The 23369-nt window shown below is 39.3% G+C and overlaps 1 protein-coding gene across 1 annotated transcript in view; it reads right to left on the reverse strand.

The window, feature by feature from the left end:
* LOC105473426 (cullin associated and neddylation dissociated 1) overlaps window positions 1-22302 on the reverse strand; it is a 48110-nt gene extending 25808 nt beyond the window's left edge. Inside the window, exons 1-2 of the mRNA XM_011727237.2 lie at window positions 22082-22302; window positions 9322-9465 (exon numbers count right to left, since the gene is read on the reverse strand). Coding sequence (XP_011725539.1) covers window positions 9322-9465; window positions 22082-22149 — 212 coding nt within the window. The 5' untranslated portion in view covers window positions 22150-22302. The remainder of the gene's footprint in view (window positions 1-9321; window positions 9466-22081) is intronic.
* Window positions 22303-23369: the final 1067 nt, after the last annotated feature.

The following is a 23369-nucleotide window of genomic DNA, read 5'->3' on the forward strand; positions in this document are numbered from 1 at the left end:
CCTATAAGAATTGAATTCCACCGCTGATCTGACAGGAGGCAAAGCTCAGGCAGTAAGGCTGGCTCACCCTCTGCTCTCCTCCTGCTGTGCAGCCCAGTTCCCAACAGGCCAAGGATCTGTATGGGTCCATGGCCCAGGGTTTAAGGATCCCTATATTAAGAAGTCACTGTATTCAAAATTATTGAATAACAAAGACAGTATGACAGTATGGCCCCCTATCTTCAAAAACTTAACCATCTGGTTCATGAACTATGGAACTCACATAACTATTTATGAAATAAAGAAGGCATTCACTACCCTGTCATGATTAAAAACAAATTTTAAAAAAACCTTTTAAATGCAATGTCAGCATTTACAGGGTAAAAGACTGAACATTAACAGTCAGATTTTTAGGTATTAATTATTATTATTATTATTATTTTGAGAGACAGTCTTGCTCTGTCGCCAGGCTGGAATGCAGTGGTGTGATGTTGGCACACTGTAACCTCAGCCTCCGAGGTTCAAGCGATTCTCATGCCTCAGCCTCCCAAGTAGCTGGGACTACAGGTGTATACCAACATGCCCCATTAATTTCTGTATTTTCAGTAGAGACGGGGTTTCACCATGTTGACTAGGCTGGTCTTGAACTCCTGACCTCAAGTGATCCACCTGCCGTGGCCTCCCAAAGTGCTGGGATTACAGGCATAAGCCACCATGCCAGGCTGGTACTGAGCTTTCATGAGGTAGTTAGAAAAGAAGAGCATTTCAAATAAGGAAACAAGCTCTTGTAAAGACCAGAAACTAAAACAAGTAGAATGTATATTGAAAGAAATTAGGAGTAAAAAGAACTGCTTGATACAAAAGGCAGATGGAAAACACCATAGGAAAAGTAATCGCCTATGATATTATAGAGAACTCTTAAAGTCTGGTCAATGACTTTAAATGTGATAAAATTGGAAGCCAACACATTTTTTGAAGCATAAGTGACATCATGAAAATTTAATTTGATAAATGCTCAGATCAGTGTCTCAAATAGATGCTCAATTGATGACTGCTGACTGCTTGACCAGAGAAGTAGAAGGCAGGGCAATTTGGTGATTTAAACGATAAAAATAAAAAAACTGAAAGGTTAAATACAGCCTAATCCAAAATGAAGGCAGTGCTAACGGAAACATGGCAGATACATGAAGAGACTGAATATAAAACAATAAAAATTGGGAGCGGAGTTAAAAGGAACTCAAAAAATGAATTTAAAGAGTTCTAGCTTTCAGCTGAATAGTGGCGAGTCACGACTGTAATCCCAGTAATTTGGGAGACTGAGGCAAGTGGGCTCCTTGAGCTTGCCCAGCCTGGGCAACAAGGCAAAACCCCGTCTCTACCAAAAATACTAAAATTAGCTGGTTGTGGTGGCATGCACCTGTGGTCCCAGCTACTAGGGAGGCTGAGGTGAGGATCACTGGAACCTAGTAAGTCAAGGCTGCAGTGAGCTGTGATCACAGCACTGCACTCTCACCTGGGTGACAGGGTGAGACCCTGCCTTAAAAAAAGACAATGTTATTATTAGTTAGCTGGACATGGTAGTGCATGCCTGTAATCCCAGCTACTCGGGAGGCTGAGGCAGGAGAATCACTTGAAACCAGGAGGCAGAGGTTGTGGTGAGCTGAGATGGCGCCACTGCACTCCAGCATAGGCAACAAGAGCAAAACTCCATCTCAAACAAATAAAATAAAATAAAAATCATAAAAAAATTGAAATGCTGTATTTAAAAACTAACAATAAAAAATAAAGGGCAGTAATTATAAAACTGAATAAAAGAAAAAACAAGACTTAACTACCTGCTATCTACAAAAAACAATTTTAAAAAAACAGATAAAACAAGAAATAAAAAAGATACATATGCACAAAAACCAATCTTGAAACAAATGGGAGTGGCTATATAACTAACATCAGTGAAAATATATTTCAAGGTAAGGTGTATTACCAGAGATAGAGAGAAATGTCTTATACTCATAAAAGGGTCATACATCAAGAAGACATCACTATTATAAATGTGTATGTACCTAGTCATTGACAAAGACTCTGACCAAACTTTACTAAGCCACATCTGAGCACTCTTCTCAACAAGCAGTTCTTGACCCTGGGCCCCTGTCCTTGCCAGGCCTACCCCAATTGTAGTGAGAATATCACCACCCCTGATGTTTGTTTTTATGTTCCATCTCTGACTATTTCCGCTTTTTGGCTATAAATTTCCACTTTCGTAGTATTTGAAGTTGAGACCAATCTCTCTCTCCTATTGCAATAGTCTTTACACCTATCACAATAGTCCTGATTAAAGTATTTCTTACTGTTTAAACAAATGTCAGAACAATTCTGTCTTTAATATTATACAGTTTTAAAATCATCCTTCTCAACAGTCAACAGATCAACTAAACAAAAAAATCAGAAAGGACAGCCGGGTGTGGTGGCTTATGCCTAAAATACCAGCTCTTTGGGAGGCCGAGGTGGGTAGAGTACTTGAGGTCAGGAGTTGGAGACCAGCCAGGCCAACATGGTGAAACCCTATCTCTACTAAAAATACAAAAATTAGCTGAGTGTGATGGTGTGCGTCTGTAACCCCAGTTACTTGGGAGGCTGAGGCAGTCTGAGAATCGCTTGAACCTGGGCAGTGGAGGTTGCAGTGAGCAAAGATCATACCACTGCACTCCAGCCTGGGTGACAGACTGGAGTCTAAATAATAATAATAATAATAATAATAATAATAATCTGAACACTATCAAATACCTTGACCTGACACTTATAAAACACTTTACCCAACAACTGCAGAATATACTTTCAAGCATATATAGAACATTTGCCACGACCTACCATTTGGTACACCACAAAACAAATCTCAATAAATGTTAAAAGAAAGTACCCTGACCACAGTAGAATTAAATTATAAACCTGTAAAAAAATAACCTCCAAATTATTTGGAAACTGCTTCTAAATAACCAATGGATTAAAAAAAATTACATCAAAAATTAAAAATATTTCAAACTGAATGATAATGAATATACCAAAATTTGTAGGATGTAGCTAAAGACAAACTTAGAGGAAAATATATACCTTTATACATTTAAATTAGAAAGAAAGCCATTAGGAAAGCAATAATCACAGAAGAAATCAATGAAACAGACAACAAACAGACAAAATTAATAAACCTACAAGTCAGGTCTTTAATTAAGATTAGTAAACCTGGTAAGTTCCTGATTTGATTCAATTAATTGATGATTAAAAAAAAAGGAACACAAATTATCAAAATCAGGATTGAAAGAAAGGGATATTCACTGATGACATGATTGTTTAGGTAGAAAATCCTGAGGACTCAGCAAAAATGACTTTAACAAGTATGAGATACTATGGTTTATGTATTATTGTTAATACATGAATTCTTCTCAAACACTCCTAAAGCTTCAACACAATTTTTTTTTTTTTTTTTTGAGATGGAGTCTTGCTCTGTCACCCAGGCTGGAGTGCAGTGGCCGGATCTCAGCTCACTGCAAGCTCCTCCTCTCGGGTTCACGCCATTCTCCTGCCTCAGCCTCCCGAGTAGCTGGGACTACAGGCACCCGCCACTTCGCCCGGCTAGTTTTTTGTATTTTTTAGTAGAGACGGGGTTTCACCGTATTAGCCAGGATGGTCTCGATCTCCTGACCTCATGATCCGCCCGTCTCGGCCTCCCAAAGTGCTGGGATTACAGGCTTGAGCCACCGCGCCCGGCCCACAATTTTAATCAAAATTTAAGCAAGCTTACTTTTAAGAACACAAGTTGACAACTCTAAAATTTACATGGAAATATAAAGGACCTAAAAAAACGAAACTACTCTTGAAAAACGAAGAATGAAGCCAGAGAACTTAAACTACCTTTTACTTTACATTTACTATCTACACCCATGTTTCTCAACAGGACAATTTTTGCTCTCCAAGAGACATGTGGCAATGCCTGGAGACATCTGTGATTGTCACAACTGGGAGAAGTGGGAATACTATCAGCAAATACTGAGTAAAGGCCAGGGATGCTGCTAAACACTCTACAGTACACAGCATACATAGCTTCCAACAACAAAAAAGAATTACCTGGCCCAAAGAGTCAGTAATGCCAAAGTTGATAAACCCTGAGCTAAAATGAATGCAAGTGTTGTACTGGTATAAGTATAGACAAATAAACCAATGGAACAAAACAGCATCTATAAATAGACCCACACTTTTATAGTCAATTGATTTTTTGACAATGATGCCAAAGTAATTCAGTAGGGAAGGAAGGTCTTTTCAATAAATGGTGCTGCATCAACTGGATATCCATTTGGAGAAAAAAAGAAAACGTTAATTCCTACTTTATATCCTTTGCAAAAATAAATTCAAGATAGATCATAGAACTAAAAGTAAAGCTAAAATTAGAAATCTTATTTGGAGAAAACCTTTACAACCTAAGGTAAACAAAGATTTCTTAGGACACAGAAAACAATAACCATAAAAGAAAATTTTAAATTAACTTACAAATTAAATCAAACTGAAATAAATTCAAAACCAAAATTAAAAACTTAAGCTCATCAAATTCAGAGAAGAACAACAACTTGATAATAAAAAGTCCATGCACAAAAAAAACCAAATGGCCAGAAAACACATGAAACAGTGCTTGACATCATTAGTTACCACGGAAATAGAAATTAAAACCACACTTACACACCTACTGAGGTGGCTAAAATTAAAAACTGACACAACCAAATGGCTGGTGAGAATGTGGAGCAACTAGTACTTTCACATAAAGTGGTAGATAGACTTTGAGAAACAATTTGGCGTTTTCATAAAAAGCTAAGTGAACAAGAGCAGTTTCACTCTTGGGTATCAGTAAAAGATAAAGACACACGTCCTAAATGGGACTTGCACACAAACGTTCACTGTATATTTATTCACAGTAGTCAAATCCATGAAAGAAATCAAATGAATAAACAATCAATGGACTACTAATCATTAATAAAAAGGCATGAACTACTAATATACACAACATGGATGAACTTCTGGTATCATGAGAGCAAAAAGAGCCAGACACAAGAGCACATACTATATAATTCCATTTATATGAAGTTTTGTAACAGGCAAAACTAATTTATGGTAAATAAACTCTGAATAATGGTGACCGTGATTGGATATGTTGTATGATAAAATTATACAATTTTGTCAAATGACTATCCAGTCATTTGAAAAAGGTCCATCTTTTTCCCAGTGACGTCACCTTCATAACATATTTTACATCCTATTTTACATCACTGGTCTAGTAATGCCCCACTACCTCACTGCTTTGATTATAGAGACATAATATTTATAGGGCTGGCCGGGCGCGGTGGCTCATGCCTGTAATCCCAGCACTTTGGGAGGCCGAGGCGGGCGGATCACAAGGTCAGGAGATCGAGACCACGGTGAAACTCCGGACGCTGAGGCAGGAGAATGGCGTGAACCCGGGAGACAGAGCTTGCAGCGAGCCAAGATCGCGCCACTGCACTCCAGCCTGGGGGACAGAGCGAGACTCCGTCTCAAAAAAAAAAAAAAAAAAAAAAAAAAAAAAAAAAAAAAAATTTTTATAGGGCTAACCAACACCTCTCTACCTTCAGCAATTGTTCTACCTGTTCAGAGTTTTCTTGACTATCTTCAGAACATGCTCACTCTCAACTCTAATATATTTTAGTCAGTTTGTCTAGTTTCTGGAAAAAAAATTAATGATTTTTATAATTAATTTAGCATAAAAGTAACCTGAAGAGAACCAAAAACTTTATGATGTGAAGTTATCCCATCCAAGGACATGAGATGTCTCTCTGCTTGTTCAAGTACATTTTTGTATCTTAAAGTATTTTAAAATGTTTCTCTCATAAATTTGGAACAACAGAAAACTGTAATCTTACCTTATACCACACAACACTGCAATCCAAGTCACCATTGTAACATTTCTTGTTACATTTATTCCTATTTATTTTGTCTTTCTGTTGCTATAATAAATGGGTATTCATTTCTATTATCTTCTAATTGCCCACATGAAAAGCTAGTTATCAAAAGCTTATATAAAAGCTACTAATTTTATAAATTTTACATCCTACCTCACTGAATTCTTTTTATAAATTCAATTTTTCTTAACTGACTTGTTTTTCCCACATACACTTTTCAATTCTTATGCCTCTAATTTTCTTCCCAACCCTCTGTCTTAAAAGTGGTTAATACCCTCAAAAGAAACGGCAGAGAGATACACATATTTGCCTTGTCCCTGACTTTAGGGTGAATCTATCTGGTATTTTATAACTTTTGGGCTGAAATAACTGTGTGTATGTGTGTGTATTGGTAGGGCACTGAATGTGTGTGGGCTGAAGAAAGTGTGTGTGTGTGTGTGTGTGTACATGCATGTGTACACTTTTAATGTTAAAGGAGGACCTATCAATTCCTATGTTGTTACATGTTCTACCTGGAACAGATGATGAATTCTGTCAAGTGGGATAATACGTTTTCAACCTGTTCTTCACTCTAATGACAAATCAAGTATGATGCTAGTTTTTGAAAGTTCTTCACCTCTCTAATTATACGAAGTCAACTAAGTGCTTTTTTTTTTTTTTTTTTTGAGATGGAGTCTCGCTTTGTTGCCCAGGCTGGAGTGCGGTGGCGCGATCTCGGCTCACTGCAAGCTCTGCCTCCCAGGTTCACGCTGTTCTCCTGCCTCAGCCTCCCGAGCAGCTGGGACTACAGGCGCCCGCCACCACACCCGGCTAATTTTTGTATTTTTAGTAGAGACGGGGTTTCACCGTGTTAGCCAGGATGGTCTCGATCTCCTGACCTCGTGATCCGCCTGCCTCGGCCTCCCAAAGTGCTGGGATTACAGGCGTGAGCCACCGCGCCCGGCCTGTTTTGTTTTAATCAAGAGTCAGTGTTGACTCTTACCAGTGTCTTGACAACTAGCCAGTTTTTTCTCCCTTTGACCTATTAACATTATGAAATAACTATTAATAAAGCATATAATACTGAACTGCCCCTTAAAATCTTAGTCACAGTTTGTTACTAATAATACACTGCTATATTTTATTTTGAACATTTAAATGAAGCTAGTCTATAATTTTCTTTTTTTTTTTTTTAAGTATTATCATTAGTCAGGATCTGTTATCAGTATATAATTTAAATAAAAGTCTGGAAGGTTTTCATACTTACCCTATGTTCTGAAATAGTACTACAACTCTCTGTACTGGAATTATCTGTTTTTTTGAGGTTTTAAAGACGCCGTGAAATATTTCTGGATCTTTCTTTTGGGTGATGAATTCTTTGTTCAATTTTTCCAAAAATTGAAAGTTTTTGTTCAATTTTTCCAATTTTTTGATATGGCTGCTTAATAATCTATCTATTGGGATTTTCCATCCTCCAAGACCCAGCTCTTAGACAATTTACTAATTATCATTTTATCTTCTACTCTATTTATATCCTAATTCCTTTATTTTCTTGAATATACGTTATTTCTCCCCAACTCCTCTAATTATAAATGTAAAATATCAACAAAAGGTCAAGAAACTCAGGTTCCTAATGAGTAAAGATACATACTCAAGTGACTAAGAACTAAGATACATACTAAAGTGACATACCTCCCAACTCTCAATTTGGGACAAAGACTACTTTTTTAAAGACTTATTTTTTTAAAAGGTTGAGAAACATTCAGGATATATTTTGAACAAAGCTTAATTTTGTTTATTAGGCACATGGCAAAAAAATATTAAAAGATAAAGAATTAAAGTGAAATTACTGACTCATCTGTATTATTCTACAACACCCTTTTTTTTTGAGACATAGTCTTGCTCTGTCGCCCATGCTGGCATGCAGTGGCACAATCTTGGCTCCCTGCAACCTCCACCTTCCAGGTTCAAGCGATTCTGCCTCAGCCTCCCAAGTAGCAGGGATTACAGGCGTGCGCCACCATGCCTGGCTAATTTTTGTATTTTAGTAGAGACAGGGTTTCTACATGTTGCCCAGCCTGGTCTCGGACTCCTGACCTCAGGTGATCCACTTGCCTCGGCCTCCCAAAGTGCTGGAATTACAGGTGTGTGCCACCACTACTGTACAACACCATTTTTTGAAAGACCCATTTTATTTTAAGCTTGCAAATGTCCCAAGTTAAAGAAATTTGTATTGCATGTCTGGAAATTTTATGCTAATTAGTTCTCATATTTTTATTTACTCTTACAAGGGATATGTAAAAGTTTAGGCTAAAACAAATTTAAAATCCTTTAAAAAGAAGTAACAGTGGAATAATGCTTTATTTAAATCGATACCAAAAATAATGATGTAAAAAAAGACATAATTCCATAATTTTTATGAGGCTAAAAGTTATACTAATAAATATGTAAATTAAGGATTTCTAAAAGTTGACATTCATAAACTAAATCAGTATGTTAATGGAATTTATTCAGAAATCAAATTATTTACCCTACCAAAAATAAGAAACCAAACTGCCAACGTCATGCATAGCAAGAAGCCCCCACTGCATTGTACACACAATCAGAATCTCCGTAATTCTTAGAAAAGACTCTGTAACTATTGTATCATATGTATATTGCATCAACTGATGATGATACAATATACATATTGTATCATCAGTGTTGTTTTAACTATGGTTTAACTGCTGCTATTCTTCATTAAGAATTTTATTATTATTAGTTTTTTGGCTGGGCATGGTGGCTCATGCCTATAATCCTAGCACTTTGGGAGGCCAAGGTGGGAGGATCGCTTGAGTCCAGGAGTTCGAGACCAGCCTGGGCCACACTACAAGAAAATTTTAAAAAATGAGGCAGGAGGATTTTAACCCAGGAGGTCAAGGCTGCAGTGAGCTGTCATCACACCACTGCACTCTTACCTGGGAGACAGGGTGAGACCCTGCCTTAAAAAAAAAAGAATGTTGTTATTATTAGTTTTTAATTTTCCTTAATCATTTCATTTTCATTTCATCCGCACTGGAATACAGAGATATACAGAAGCAAGTAGGGCTTTAACTCAGCTAAAAATGTAGGCTATAGTCAAACAAATGAGAGAATCATTGTTTTTGGAGTACCCTACATGTACTTCGTAACAATTAAAAGAAAATACCATTTAGTGACTTATATGCTGTAAGGAAATATACTATATATACCATATACAAACACTAAACATTAGTCACCTAAGAATTCTAAACACAAACACTAGAAAGAGATAGTACAAGGCTAAGATAATTTACTACTTATCATGGAGTTTTTAAAAACAGGGTTGGGGGAGCAGGAAGAAAGACTCAACCAGTAAAAAACAACTTACCATTTGACAGCTAAATTCTGTACCTCTCCATTTTTATCTTCCAGTAACTTCAAAATCATTTTCACTACTTTCCTTTCACTATCATCATCCAACTTGATGGAATCTTTCTGCAGTTCCGTCATCAAATCATTTGTAGCCATAAACCTATCAAAAAAAATTTGTTAATTTCAAAATTTTAGAGCATTAATTTAAAAAGATAATGATTTTTCAAATCCAGTGCTATACCATTCACTCAACAGGAACATCTTTTATTATAAAACTCATCCACTTTTTTAAAAAAGTGATCATAAATTTAATCTAAAAGCTACCAAGAAAAAGAGCAATAATGTACTTAAAATTTATTGTATCCAGAGAGAGGGTGAGAGAGTTTTTAAGTACTGATATGCTTTTATATGAGGTACCATTATCCAAAATTATTTTCCCCGGGTCAGTCTTAATCTCAAACTGACTAACAGGACTCTACAGTGAGCACTCTTTCATTCAAATTAACTGCATCACTGCTTTTAGGTAAGAAAAGTTCCTCTTTACTTTTTCTTTACATGGGATTTGAATTCTATCTAGGAAGTCCTTAACCACAAACATTAAGAACACCTTCCAAACATTAAAAACACTTTCAAAACAAGTATGTTGCATTGCGGGGGGTGGTCACATATTACCGGAAATTTTCCAAAATACCCATCACTAGGTATAGGCCTATTTTTTTTTCATTCTTTTTTTTTTTTTTGTAGAGGGAGTCTTGCTCTGTCACCCAGGCTGGGGTGCAATGGCAGGATCTCAGCTGACTGCAACCTCTGCCTCCCAGGTTCAAGCTATTTTCCTGCCTCAGCCTCTCAAGTAGCTGAGATTACAGGCGCCTGTCACCAAACCCGGCTAATTTTTGTATTTTTAGTAGAGACAGGGTTTCATCATGTTGCCCAGGCTGGTCTCGAACTTCTGACCGCAGGTAATCCACCTGCCTCGGCCTCCCACAGTGCTGGGATTACAAGCATGAGCCACCGTGCCCAGCCACCAGGCTTATTTTCAAAATAGTGAAGAGGTGATTCTAGAAAGTAGCTCCCCCTGACATCTCCCACCTCCCCTCCCCTTAAGAACCACTGCCCAAGGAAGGAACAGCCTGGCAAAAACCCAGAGTGATTAATCATCTAATCTCGCTTTAAATGAAAGGAGTGAATAGTGGACAAGATAAATAGAGTCTCAGGTAAAATAAGGTATAAACAGAGTCTCAGATTTTCTTCTCCACATGCCTTACCAAATAATTCATTGTTTTAAAAGTGATTTCTCAGAATATGAGATAATCACATTTAAATAAAGCCCTAAGACCTCCTTAAAAGCCAAATGAACTTGTCCCATAATTCTTGGCTCCCCTCCACTTATGGAAGCAATCCAACTAAGATAACTAGTTAGCGTTCTTTTCTTTTATTTGAACCAGATTCAGTTTTAGTAAAAATATATTATTTTGTACACTACAGAGAAATGTCAAAATCCATGTTTAAATAAAAAAACAACTGTTGGAGCCGAACTGATAAACAGCTATGGAGACAGTCCGCAACAGGGGTAATAAACTATGTGATAAAAGCTGGCAAAACAACTTAATAATTTAGAAATGCATTACATTAAGGTAATTTTAAGGATAACTCCAATAACTAGTATGTTCGTTTAATGCTGATCTGACAAAGTTTTACACTACATGCAAGTATGTATTATGACAAAAACCACAATTACTTTTGCACCAACCTAATAGTTTAATTCTTACCACGTTCTGTAAAACTGCTTATTTTTAAAAAAGCTTATATTTACACTGGCGCAATATAAGATCAATTAAGCATGTACTTTAAAAAAATGGACACAGCTCTCCTAACTGGAAGCTCCTCACCCATTTTATAATGTGACAAAACAAAATTAAAACGACATGATTTTCATTAATATTCCGGAAAGCGAAAAAACTGCATAACACATTAATGCAGGCACTCCTGCACACAAAGCACTGAAAACACCTTAACCATTTTACTTAAATAAAATCCATTAAATAATCATAATAGTTATTACCTCTAAGAACCACTGCAATGCCAGTTATCTGCTTCCAGAGAAAACAATGATCATCAATTTAAGCACAAAAACATAATTCCAAGTAAAAAGTTGTTTTTTGGTCCGGTATGGTTCTACCGGCACAAATTCATTCTTTACTTATTGTTTATTTATTCACTGTCTATTATGTAAGAAACCCTGGACTAAGAAATAAGGACAGATAAAAGGTGAATACACTTTGGCCCCCCTAACATCAAGAAGCTTATATTGTAATAAAGAAGCCTACTGATTTTCAAAAATCTATGATTAATGGTTAAATACTTTAAAAAGTTAAAATGAGCACTGTCAAAATTAGCAATAGATATTTTTAAAAAGCAGAAAAAGTAGATTATTATAATACCAAGAGTTTTTTGTTTGTTTGTTTGTTTTGAGATGGAGTCTCACTCTGTCGCCAGGCTTGAGTGCAGTGATGCGATCTCTGCTCACTGCAACCTCCGCCTCCCGAGCTCAAGTGATTCTCCTGCCTCAGCCTCCCAAGTAGCTGGGACTACAGGTGCCCGCCACCACGCCCAGCTAATTCTTTGTATTTTTAGTAGAGACGGGGTTTCACCATGTTAGCCAGGATATCTCTTGACCTCGTGATCCACCGCCTCGGCCTCCCAAAGTGCTGGGATTACAGGCGTGAGTCACCGCGCCCGGCCACAAAGAGTTACTTTTAAATGGTGACCCTGAAATCACAAAGTTCTGGGAATAATTTATTCCTTCTGTAAATGTGATATTAAAAATTTACATTATTAATCTTATTAAGGAAGTTGACCAGTTTAAAAGCTGTCCATGGCATGTCCATGTCTCTTCAGCATTTACTCTTTTAGGTGTGGTGCTAAGGGCACAAATCTCAATACATTTTATAAAACACTACTCAAGAGCATATGGAAATTATCACACCAAAGAGCTGACTGTTAGGTAGGATCTCAAAGGATGAATGAGGGTTTGTGTGGGAAAAATTGGTTTGGGATTTAAATTACTTTTTTTTTTTTTTTTGGTGGTGGGGAAGGACAGAGCACCTCAGAGTAAAGGCCTAAGGAAACAGTTCAGTATGTGGAGCACAGAAACCTAATAGGAAGATGATGGGAATATAGGCTGAGGTCAAGATGGGAAGGGTGTTATATACTCATACACTATGTAATAAGAAGCTACTACATATCTGGTACTGTTCTAGTTGTTGCTGACAGAAGGGCTAACCAAAGCACACACAATTCTTGCTGTCTTGGAGCTTATATCACAGTCTAGTAAGAGGTATGTTAACTTTTTAAATTGCATATATGAGTAAGCACCTGTAGAACTAAGAACTAAGATAAATGCTATGAAGGAAAGTGTTATCAAGAAAACACTACGGGGCCGGGTGCCAGTGGCTCACGCCTGTAATGCCAGCACTTTGGGATGCCGAGGCAGGCAGATCTCCTGAGGTCAGGAGTTCGAGACCAGCCTGGCCAACATAGTGAAACCCCGTCTCTACTAAAATTACAAAAATTAGCTGGGTGTGGTGGTGCACGCCTGTAATCCCAGCTACTTGGGAGGCTAATGCAGGAGAATCACTTGAACCTGAGAGACAGAGGTTGCAGTGAGCTGAGATTGCACCACCGCACTCCAGCCTGGATGACAGAGTGAGACTCATCTCAAAACAAGAAAACACTATCGTATAAACAAAGTAACATGACCTAGACTGAATTGGGGGTTGTGTCAGGAAAGACTGATCTAAAGAGTGGGGGTTGGGCATAGTGGCTCACACCTGTAATCCCAGCACTTTGGGAGACCTAGGCAGGTGGATCACTTGAGGTCAGGAGTTCGAGACCAGCCTGGGCAACATGGTGAAATCCCATCTCTACCAAAAATACAAAATGAGCCAGGCGTGGTGGTACATGCCTGTAATCCCAGCTATTTGGGAGGCTGAGGCAGGGGCAATGCTTGAACCTGGGAGGCAGTCACTTGAACCCAGGAGGTGGAGGTTGCAGTGAGTCAAGATCACGCCACGGCACCCCAGCCTGAGCAACAGAGTGACACTCTATCTTAAAAATAAATAAAGAGTGGGCAGAATTATGGTGAAGCAAGGGAAAATTTGTGCCAGGTAAGCAAGGGCCAGAAATTTAAAGAATTTGTAGACCATATCAGGATTTTAGCCTTTATTCTAAGAGCAATGGGAAGCTACTGAAAAACAGCTGGGTTATAGATGGGGAATAAATGCAACGATCAGATTTACATTTCAGAAACAGTACTCCAGCTATACTGTGGACCATACTTTGGAGAGAACCAATCTTCATTTGGCCATACCAATGGAGACTAGTTAGGAAAATGACTAAGTGAGAAATTATGATAGGCTGAGTTAGGGTTATTGCAATCAATGAAGATGGAAAAAAAATGACATACAGTTGATTCTCATTATTCCTAGGTTCCATATTTGCAAATTCACCTACTTATTAACATTTATTTGTAAAGCCAAAATTAATGCTTCCTATTTCACAGTCATTTGCAGATGATGATGATGAGTGTCAAATGGTGAAAAATTTGAGTAATGCAACACATACATTCCCAGCTGTGGTGGGACAAAATAACACTCTGCCTTCTAGCTCTAGCTCTCATGCTGTAAACAAGCATCTTCTTCTTGGCCTATTTCAGCCCATGTTTTTCACATGTTTGTGCTTTTTGTTGGTGCTCTTGTTGTTTAATATGGCCTCCAAGCACAGTGCTAAAATGCTGTCAACCATTCCTAAGTGCAAGAAGGCTATAATGTGCCTTCTGAAAAAAACATATGTGCTAGATAAGCTTCTTTACTGGCTGTGAATTCAATGTTAACGAATCAGCAAGATATATTAACACATCTTTAAAAGAAACACTCATAAAACAAGGTTACAAACTCATCAACTGATTAAAATAATGTGACTCAGGACTCATAGGAACTAATTCCATAATTCCCTCAGAAGCAATGGTTCAGTACTTGCTAACTCAGTGTTTGTGATAATGTTACAAAACATATTACAAATACTGAGAATAGTTGGTTTGAATTTTACAAACTAAAATTAATAGTTCTTCAAAATGGATTAGACGTAGGGATGGTAAGGATGAGCTAGGAGGAAAGAAGTAAAACGAAAACCACAAGACTGGGTATTGCAGTCAGCTGATGTATCCTTGTCCAGACTCTTAATGTTACCCTGCAGCCACCATCACATCAGATGAATAAACTGCTCATCTTACAATAGAAGAAAGGATTACCTTTGGTTAAACTGCAAACTACATGGAAAGGATATTCCTCTGATCTTAAACAACAAAATCTCTGCCATAGTGAAGATGTGAAAATAAAAAATTAATGTCCTGCAGCCCAACTCTGTCTGCCCTTGGCCAAAAGTGGGCACTGATAAAGAAAAAAACAGCAGCCTCCACATTCCAGAAACTTATCTGAGACTCATACCTAAACCTCAGTGTTACTACCAACTGATCTGATGCTTAACAGCTAAAGCATATTGTTTCCTTGGATATAAACAATCTCACAGAACATCCATTTTGGACAAGGTCACCGAGCAACACAAAATACCAAACATTCCCCTCTCCAGTTAAATGAGTGACTGGTACTTCTTTACCAATTACAGCTTTCCCCTGCTTAGGTCAGCCCTCCCTATAAAATTTATTAAAAGGCCAAATCATAGAATTGACCTCTCTTTCTGACAACATTCAATCTAAAGCAAAGCTTCACTTCCTTAGACTCTTTCCCAAATTACCCAAATGAATAGGTTCCTTCTAAAATCCTTTGATACCCTGAAGTGTGTGTTCTCCCTGATTATTACAGACAAAAAACCCAACTTGTGTCAGGATGCCCATAAAACAGAATTACAAGAAGGAGAAAGTGGTTAAAAAATATATATATACCAAAAAGATGAGCAAAGAAAATATCCGCTAAATGAGTTACATTAGGAGACTAGGGAGACTGTTAGGGATTTTAGGAGAGCAGTCTCTACGAATTCAGATGGGCAACAGCTAAGAAATCTGGAGTTTATCTTGTAGTCAAAGGAAATCAGTGAGGGAGGCAATGATCAGCTGCAGTATATAGAAAGAAAATTCTAACGGCCAGAGGGAACACACTGGGTTAGGAAGAGGCCTGAGACAGCAAGATTAATTTGAGAAATATTCATCAGGAGACCAAAGAAGACAGACAGCAGAACAGTGGTATCAAAGGTTTTCTGCTTGTGACTTTCAGTGGATGGTAATTTAACAGGCCAAAATAAGGATAAAGAAGGCATTAAGATGGGAAAAGAAAAAGATAAATGGTTACATTTCAGACTTCAATGGAATTTCCAGGTTGATATGACCTGCAGGCAGTGCCATCTCATTCCTTTATTCAACAAGTATTTTGAGGGCACCAACATAAGGAACTCTACTCTGCAAACATAATGATGAGTAACACGTAAGTCTGGAACTTACACTAGATCTAGGTATGCACTAGATGGATAGATACCTTGCACTCACATTAACTCTCACCACAGCCTCTCCCATCATACATAAACACAATTTTACTCTTGTTTCCAACCAGAAATCTAGTTGATATGGTCAATTTTATCACTCAGTACACCAATTACCTTTCAGAGATCCTGCACATACACCACTGCTATATCATTTTTCCTCAGTTATTCCTTAGAGTGCTATGAATTTAATTGGAATAGTTTTTTTTTTTTTTTTTTTTGAGACAGAGTCTCCCTGTCGCCCAGGCCGGAGTACAGTGCTGCAATCTTGGCTCACTGCAACCTCCGCCTCCCGGGTTCAAGCGATTCTGCCTCAGCCTCGTGAGTAACAGGTGTGCACCACCATGCTCGGCAAATTTTTGTATTTTTAGTAGAGACGGGGTTTCACCATGTTGTCCAGGCTGGTCATGAACTCCTGACCTCAGATGATCTGCCTGCCTTGGCCTCCCAAAGTGCTAGAATTACAGGCATGAGCTACCGCACAAGGCCTAAATTGGAATAGTCTTGATATTGTTCATGTAAAGAAATCTAATTTTTACTAATCTTTCTTCCCAGTTTTATCTGTGAGGTACCTTCTTCCTCTTTCTCACTGGTGAGCCCTAACCACTGCTGATAACCAGTTAGTACAGTATATATCAAGATAAAAACATCTAAGTAAAATCAAGAAAGTTACTGCCATCAATCTGCTAAGTATTTTTAAAAGTGCCCAGAAATCACCTTCTTAATCTCTGCATATCTATTTCTTCTAATTAAGCCTGCTTTTCTTCAAGCACAAGTACTTAAGATAATTTCACTGTTTGCTGTTATGTTATTGTAAATGCCCACACCGTACTTTTAGCTATATGATAGGATCTGTAAGGTTCCTTCCAGCTCTGAAAACCTATGATTCCTTAAAAGGTTTGAGATTTTTTTAATAAGCATTTTAAACAGTTTCCAAAAGAAAATATCGTCCAATATCCAAAACACTTAAATAAATAAATCTGGTAATATAAACCTTTATCAAATAGGGAAAAACTTGCATTCTATAGTGTAGTGAATTATTTTAGGAAGATTCTATCAGGTGGTATTTAAACAAACAGTTTAGTTGACTTTACAATGGTTTCCTGAAGGTTCCTAAAATCCTATATAATCGAACTAAAATCCAATTCTACTTAAACAAGCACCTACTGAGAACCCACATGGCCCAGAGCCAGACAAAGCGAAGGATTCCGTTTAGTCAGACAAGGTCCCTATTCTTAAGGAGTTCTGTGGACAATATCCATCCAGCTACAATCAGTTATCTATTTCCTCTTCCCCAGTGAAATTTTATATCGTGTGCTTTACATTTTCTCTTTCTACCTAGAGTTTCATTTTCAACACCTGGCTTAGATCTCTCCATGGACAGGAATCTTCTTTCTTTAATGTTCTCTGCCACTTAATGCCTGACAATTACATACGGCCCCGGGTTATTCATCTTTTTATAATAGTGTCTTAACTATTCAACAAGCATGTAGATTTAGGGAAAGTAAGCACTAGATCTTAAACTTTTTGTACTTCTTCTCAGGAATTATTAAAAGTATCTTCTAGCATGAAATATTTTATAACCCTAATTTTAGAGGGAAATGAAATTTAAGGCTTGAATCTTAATATCTCCTAGTCTAAACCCTGGAGAAGTGACATAGCTGGGTAGTTAAGAGTTCATGCTTTGGGGGTAAAGAGATCCTATAAATCCCAGACCTACTATCTAACTGACCTTAAACAAGTACTTCATCTCTCCAAATCTCAGTTTCTTCAACTGTAAATGAGATTGTTATCCTCTTTTACTAAAGTCGTAAGGATAAATAAAAATCAAGCTCACAGTAAGCATTTATATTAACTATTATACATAGAAAGACAATGATATTTTCTTTAGTTCTGAGTCTTTGGAATATTTTAAATCAACTAGTGGTTGAAGCATATGAAAATAGAAGAACTGGCTGGGCACAGTGGCTCAAGCCTGTAATCCCAGCACTTTGGGAGGCCAAGGTGGGCAGACTGCCGGAACTGAGACCAGCCTGGGAAACATGGTGACGCCTGTCTCTATAAAAAAAAAATTAGCCGAGTGTGGTGGTGCACACCTGTAGTCCCAGCTACTCTGGGGGCTGAGGTGGGAAGATTGCTTGAGCCCAGGAGGTTGAGGCTGTAGTGAGCTGAGATGGTGCCACTCACTGCACTCCAGTGTGGGTGACAGAGCGAGACCCTATCTCTAAAAAAAAAAAGAAAAAGAAAACTTAATTACCTCAATCCACCGAATATTTAATATTAATATTAATATTCACAAATGGAGTGTCACATGGTTCATCCACATTAAAGCTTTCACTCTGGTATCTACCGAATCCCCTATCTATTGGTTAAATTATAATGTTTACTCTTTATTCCTTTATAGAACATGCATCCCTAGAGGTCCTTAAAATAACTATATATACTGGTATAAAAGTCTCAGTACACTCCAGAAGTGTTTTTTTTTTTTTTAGGGGAAGTGATGAGAAGCATGTTCTAAGGGACTGTCCCAAGGAATGTTTCTTCATTTTTCTTCTGAAGGTTTTATTTGAATCAGCATTCATTAATAACTTTTCACTAAACCGAAGCTAGTATGTAACAGGCAATATCCTAGTAATTAAGACACACAAATGCCTCCTCCTTTTTTTATAAAAGAGCTCCTAGTCTTTTTTTTTTTTTTTTTTTTTTAAGGGTTTAAAAAAAAAAAAAAACCTGCATGGGCAGGCACGGTGGCTCTTGCCTGTAATCCCAGCACTTTGGGAGGCCAAGGCAGGCGGATCACAAGGTCAGAAGATAGAGACCATCTTGGCCAACATGGTGAAACCCCATCTCGACTAAAATACAAAAAATTAGCCAGGCGTGGTGGTGCGTGCCTGTAAATCCCAGTTACTTGGGAGGCTGAGGCAGGGGAGTCGCTTGAACCTGGGAGGCGGAGGTTGGAGTGAGCTGAGATGGCGCCACTGCACTCCAGTCTGGCGACAAACACTCCGCCTCCGTCTCAAAAAAAAAAAAAAAACAAAAACAACTACAACAACTCTGCATATGGCATCAGAGTTCCTAACATCGGCATTTCTCATCCTAATGCTTCCCCATTTCTCCTAAGTCTTAATATCCCATTTTTAAATAATGCACAATACTAAAACACAAAACAAATATTATACAATTTTTCAATAAATTGAGCCGATTAAGTCCTACAAAAAGATTCTTTTAAAATGCTGACATTTCCAAAGTTTTAAGCCTGCATTCATTCCTGTCCCTTCTCTGTATTAATGGACTACATAATCATCTACATAGACCTGAAATTTTATACCTATAAGCAACCTTTTGTAATTAGTCATGTCCACGCCTCTCAGAAGTGAAAATGTAATCTCAAATTAAGTAGCTTGCACAAGATCTTACAGTTCATAACAAAGAATCCACATGATTAGAACCCAGATCTTGTGATTAGGTCAAATTCTCTTTGGATTCTACCATGAGGAGAATAAAATTTGCTCTTCATGTTGGAGCACTGTTTTCTTCTCTTGTCCTTAGTACAGGCAGAGTGCTTTGCAAATGTTGGTCATTTCATAATGTTAATTAACCTTGCCCTCAAGATCCTTCTAGTGCTAGGTATTTTAAAATATGTAGCCACAATTCTTGGTATTTAAGCCAAAATAAATAAACTTCTAATGAGAACAAAGCATCATTTTTAAAAAAAGAACAAATTAAAATAAATGCCTATGCTAAAAATATGCAGGAAAAATTTCAAAATTCTTGACTCCAAACTCTAATTATTAAATGTCTGTTTAAACTGAACATATAAAGTGCTTTAGTTCCAAAGACCTATTAACCAGATGGCTATAGCACATTATAAAAATGTTTTTTAGAAGGCAGTTAATAAAAATATCTTAATGATGTCAAATTACTGGAAATCACATACTGGTCCTAAACATATCCTACCTAGCATTCACCAACTATTAGGGATATACCAATATTACACTAATCCTCCAGGCAATGTTTTGATTCAGTACAACCAAAATTCATAATCTTTATCAAATTCAGCAGTGACTGTCATTTAGTATCAGAGCATTATTATTCTTTCATTTAACTTTGTTTAAAAAAAAAAAACCTTGATATGTATATGTTATCTTTCTTTCACAGGAAATTTAAGAAAGCAAGCTTTAGGCTGGGCGTGGTGGCTCACGCCTGTAATCCGAGCACTTAGGGAGGCCGAGGCGGGTGGATCACAAGGTCAGGAGATCAAGACCATTCTGGCTAACACGGTGAAGTCCCATCTCTGCTAAAAATACAAAAAATTAGCCCGGTGTGGTGGACACCTGTAGTCCCAGCTACTCGGGAGGCTGAGGCAGAAGAATGGCGTGAACCCGGGAGGCGGAGCTTGCAGTGAGCGGAGATCATGCCACTGCACTCCAGCGTGGGCAACAGAGCGAGACTCCGTCTCAAAAATAATCACATGTATGGTACACCACATAATTTATTTAGCCTTTCTAAACTTATACCCATACAGAAGTCTGACTAGCTGAACAAAATTGTATTATTACAAAGTGCTATCTTCAGACTGAAATTGACCACAATCAGAATAAAATGTACTACCTTTACAGATGAGCCAAACTGACAGCAATGGGGAGGAAATCACACGACACACCTTATCCATTACTTGAATTGGAAGCAAGCAAAGCCCCAAAAATCAAAAGGCATTCCAATCTGTTAAACAACACAAAACTTTTATTTCCCCCAAGATTCTTAATTTTGGCGCTAGAACTACACAAATCTAAAATACACAAAACAAACTTATGTCACCTCAAAAAAGTTACAATACTAAAATTTTTACCATTAGCAAACTGATTTTTAAGCTTTAAATACAACACTTAAAAGCTGCCTAAGTAGAAATATTTTTTTAAGTAATAGATGGTTTTGTGGTCATTGACTATTTTAATAAGCCAGTACATCAATTTAATCAGAAACACAATTACTACTTTTTCACGGCTCTCTCCTTTCACAAACCCTAAACGTTCTTCCCAGTCCACACGGTTTGGACACATTTTCAGGTGTTAACACATATTGTTCATACGAAACAAGCAAACGAGCTCTTTAGTCACAATTTTAGTTGACGACTATTTGTTCTTTCCTTTAAAATGCACCCAAATTACAACCACTAAAGCATTAGAGAACAAAACAGGTATAAGGAAATAAGCAACCTTTTTTTTTTTTTTTTTAAGATTGAGAACTTATTTGTGAAGAGATGGGAGGCGGGAAAGAATGCAACAATCACCGTAGCGTGCAAGTAAAAAAAACAAAAAACAAAGATAACCTGTAAAAATATAACAAATCTTGACTACGCATATTACAACAATTTGGAACCAACAGTACAGATCTCCTGAACAGAACTGCTGTAATAAAGCTTCATATTCACAAGCTCCGTATTAAACACCTCTTCCTTTTGAAGAAGATCCGTCTGCTATGATCAAGATCCAGCAATCCATCCCTTTGGCAGTGATTTTCGATATGAGGACATGAGACTGAAACCCCGAGTTCCTAAGCGGGTTTTACCTGACAAGGGGAACTGACAGTGATGCTGGCGGGAAAACCCTACGAGCGAAGTTTCCTCCATCCTGGCTCCCCTCCCCCTTCTTCCCACCTTCACGAAAAGAAATAATCCAAAAAAAGAAGTATATATCAGCCAAGAGCGCAAAAGTTCACCATTCCACCCGAATGCAGCAAGGCCCACGCGCACCTGCGGGCAGAGAGGAGGCCGCCGGGTCCCCGAGTGGGCAGCAGCTTGGGCCCCAGCGAGCAGGGCGGCCTAGCGACGCAGGATGGCAAGAGAGTAGGCCCGGCGCCCGGTCTCCCGGCCTAGAGCAACTCCCTTCTCCACAATGGTGGGTGGTTTCGCCCCTTCGCGCTACCTGAGACGCGAGAATCGCCTCCCAGTGGGGCAGGGAAGGATGTGGGGGCACTTAGAGACGCAAACGGGGCCTAGAGACTGCGGCGGACAACTGCCTAGGATAAAGAATGGGGGGATGGGGTTGCAAGAGGGGAGAGGAAAGGGGCTCGGGAGGGATCGGGAGGCCAGCGGACCAGTGCGCTGGAGACCTCGGGGTAGCGAAGCTACCGGCTACGGCCGAAGGGGTGGGGCAAGGCCTGCGTGACGGCCAGGGCCGCGGCAGCGAGAACCCCGAGGTGGGGTGAGGGTCGGATCTCGGCCTCACCTAAAGTCCTTGTCGCTGGATGTCATTTTTTCCAGCAAATTGGAAATGTGGTACGAGGCGCTCGCCATGTTGACGGCCTCGATCCCGCCCGCTGGCGCTGCTGGAGCTGCTGCCCGCTGCCGCCGCCGCCACTGGAGCTCCTCCTCTCGCTCGCGGCGGCTCCCGCTTCCAGGGTCGCAGCGCGACGCCGACGCTGACTAGGGAGGCGCCTCGACGGGCTGCCCCCTCCCCGGCGAGGCGTGGGCCTGTCCCGTGGTAAGCCGAGGCTACAGGGCCAGCCTAACGACGGCGCTGTTCGCTGGAGAACGAGCTCATGGGCGGCGGGACGGGAAGCCAGACACTTCCACTCAGGGCCGTCTCGCTCCCACTCGCTCCGCACTCGCTCCCTAGGGCAAAAGGCCAAAGCCCGCCTCCTTCGCTCCGGGGGCGGGGTCGGCAGACGCGGGACGCTACGGAAAACTAAGGTCAGAGTTCACGGAGGCCTCCCCGCGCACGCTATGAAGACGAGAGTTAAAAGACAATTCGGTTGGCTGAAGGCTATGTCAGTTTTCGCGTGACCCGCCTTTTAGAGGCATGACAACGACAAAAAAGGGGCTGTTCTCGCGAGACTTTAAAGCAACGGTTAAAAGGACAGGAGACGAGTGGAGCAAGTGGGCCGTAATCTGAAAATAATTTGATTATTTAATGACATTAAGAGAAAAAGATTACGAGCTTTGAGAAAGAGAAAGCCTAGGAGTAACGACAATTAAGGAGTTAGCTTGCGGAACCAACATAAGAATTATAACAGGGAGCTTTCGTTTGGGATCAGACGCGTGGCCTGCATTGCCTTAACCACCATGGGGTAATGTTGCCACGTGAAAACCACAAATCCCAGAATTCAGTCGGGTGATACACTGGCTAATAATGTGATTGGCTGCGGGAACTTGTAGCTTACTCATTGGCCCCCCCGGAAGGACTGGATGCTGGGATATGTAGTCTGAAGGGGAGCAGTGCTAGATAAAAACCTTTGAATCGCCGCGCACGCCGTTTCTGCCGCGGATTCTTATTTTGTCCAATACGGGATTTTTCTGTTATGCGGTATTTGTAGAGCAAGCTGCTGCAGTTTGGCCAGGCGCATTGCGGGTCAGTTGGTGTTCTTGCCAGAGGCCTAGCAGCGACTTCCTAGCGCTACTCCTTGCACCTCCCAAGGCAGCTGAGCCTCCCCACTTCTCTGGCCAGACAACACTCCTTCCGTGCATCGTAGAGCCACCTCTCTGACGCCAACAGGACCTTAGTAAGACTAATGGGT

Source organism: Macaca nemestrina, chromosome 10, assembly GCF_043159975.1.
Source record: "Macaca nemestrina isolate mMacNem1 chromosome 10, mMacNem.hap1, whole genome shotgun sequence".
Lineage (NCBI taxonomy): Eukaryota > Metazoa > Chordata > Mammalia > Primates > Cercopithecidae > Macaca > Macaca nemestrina.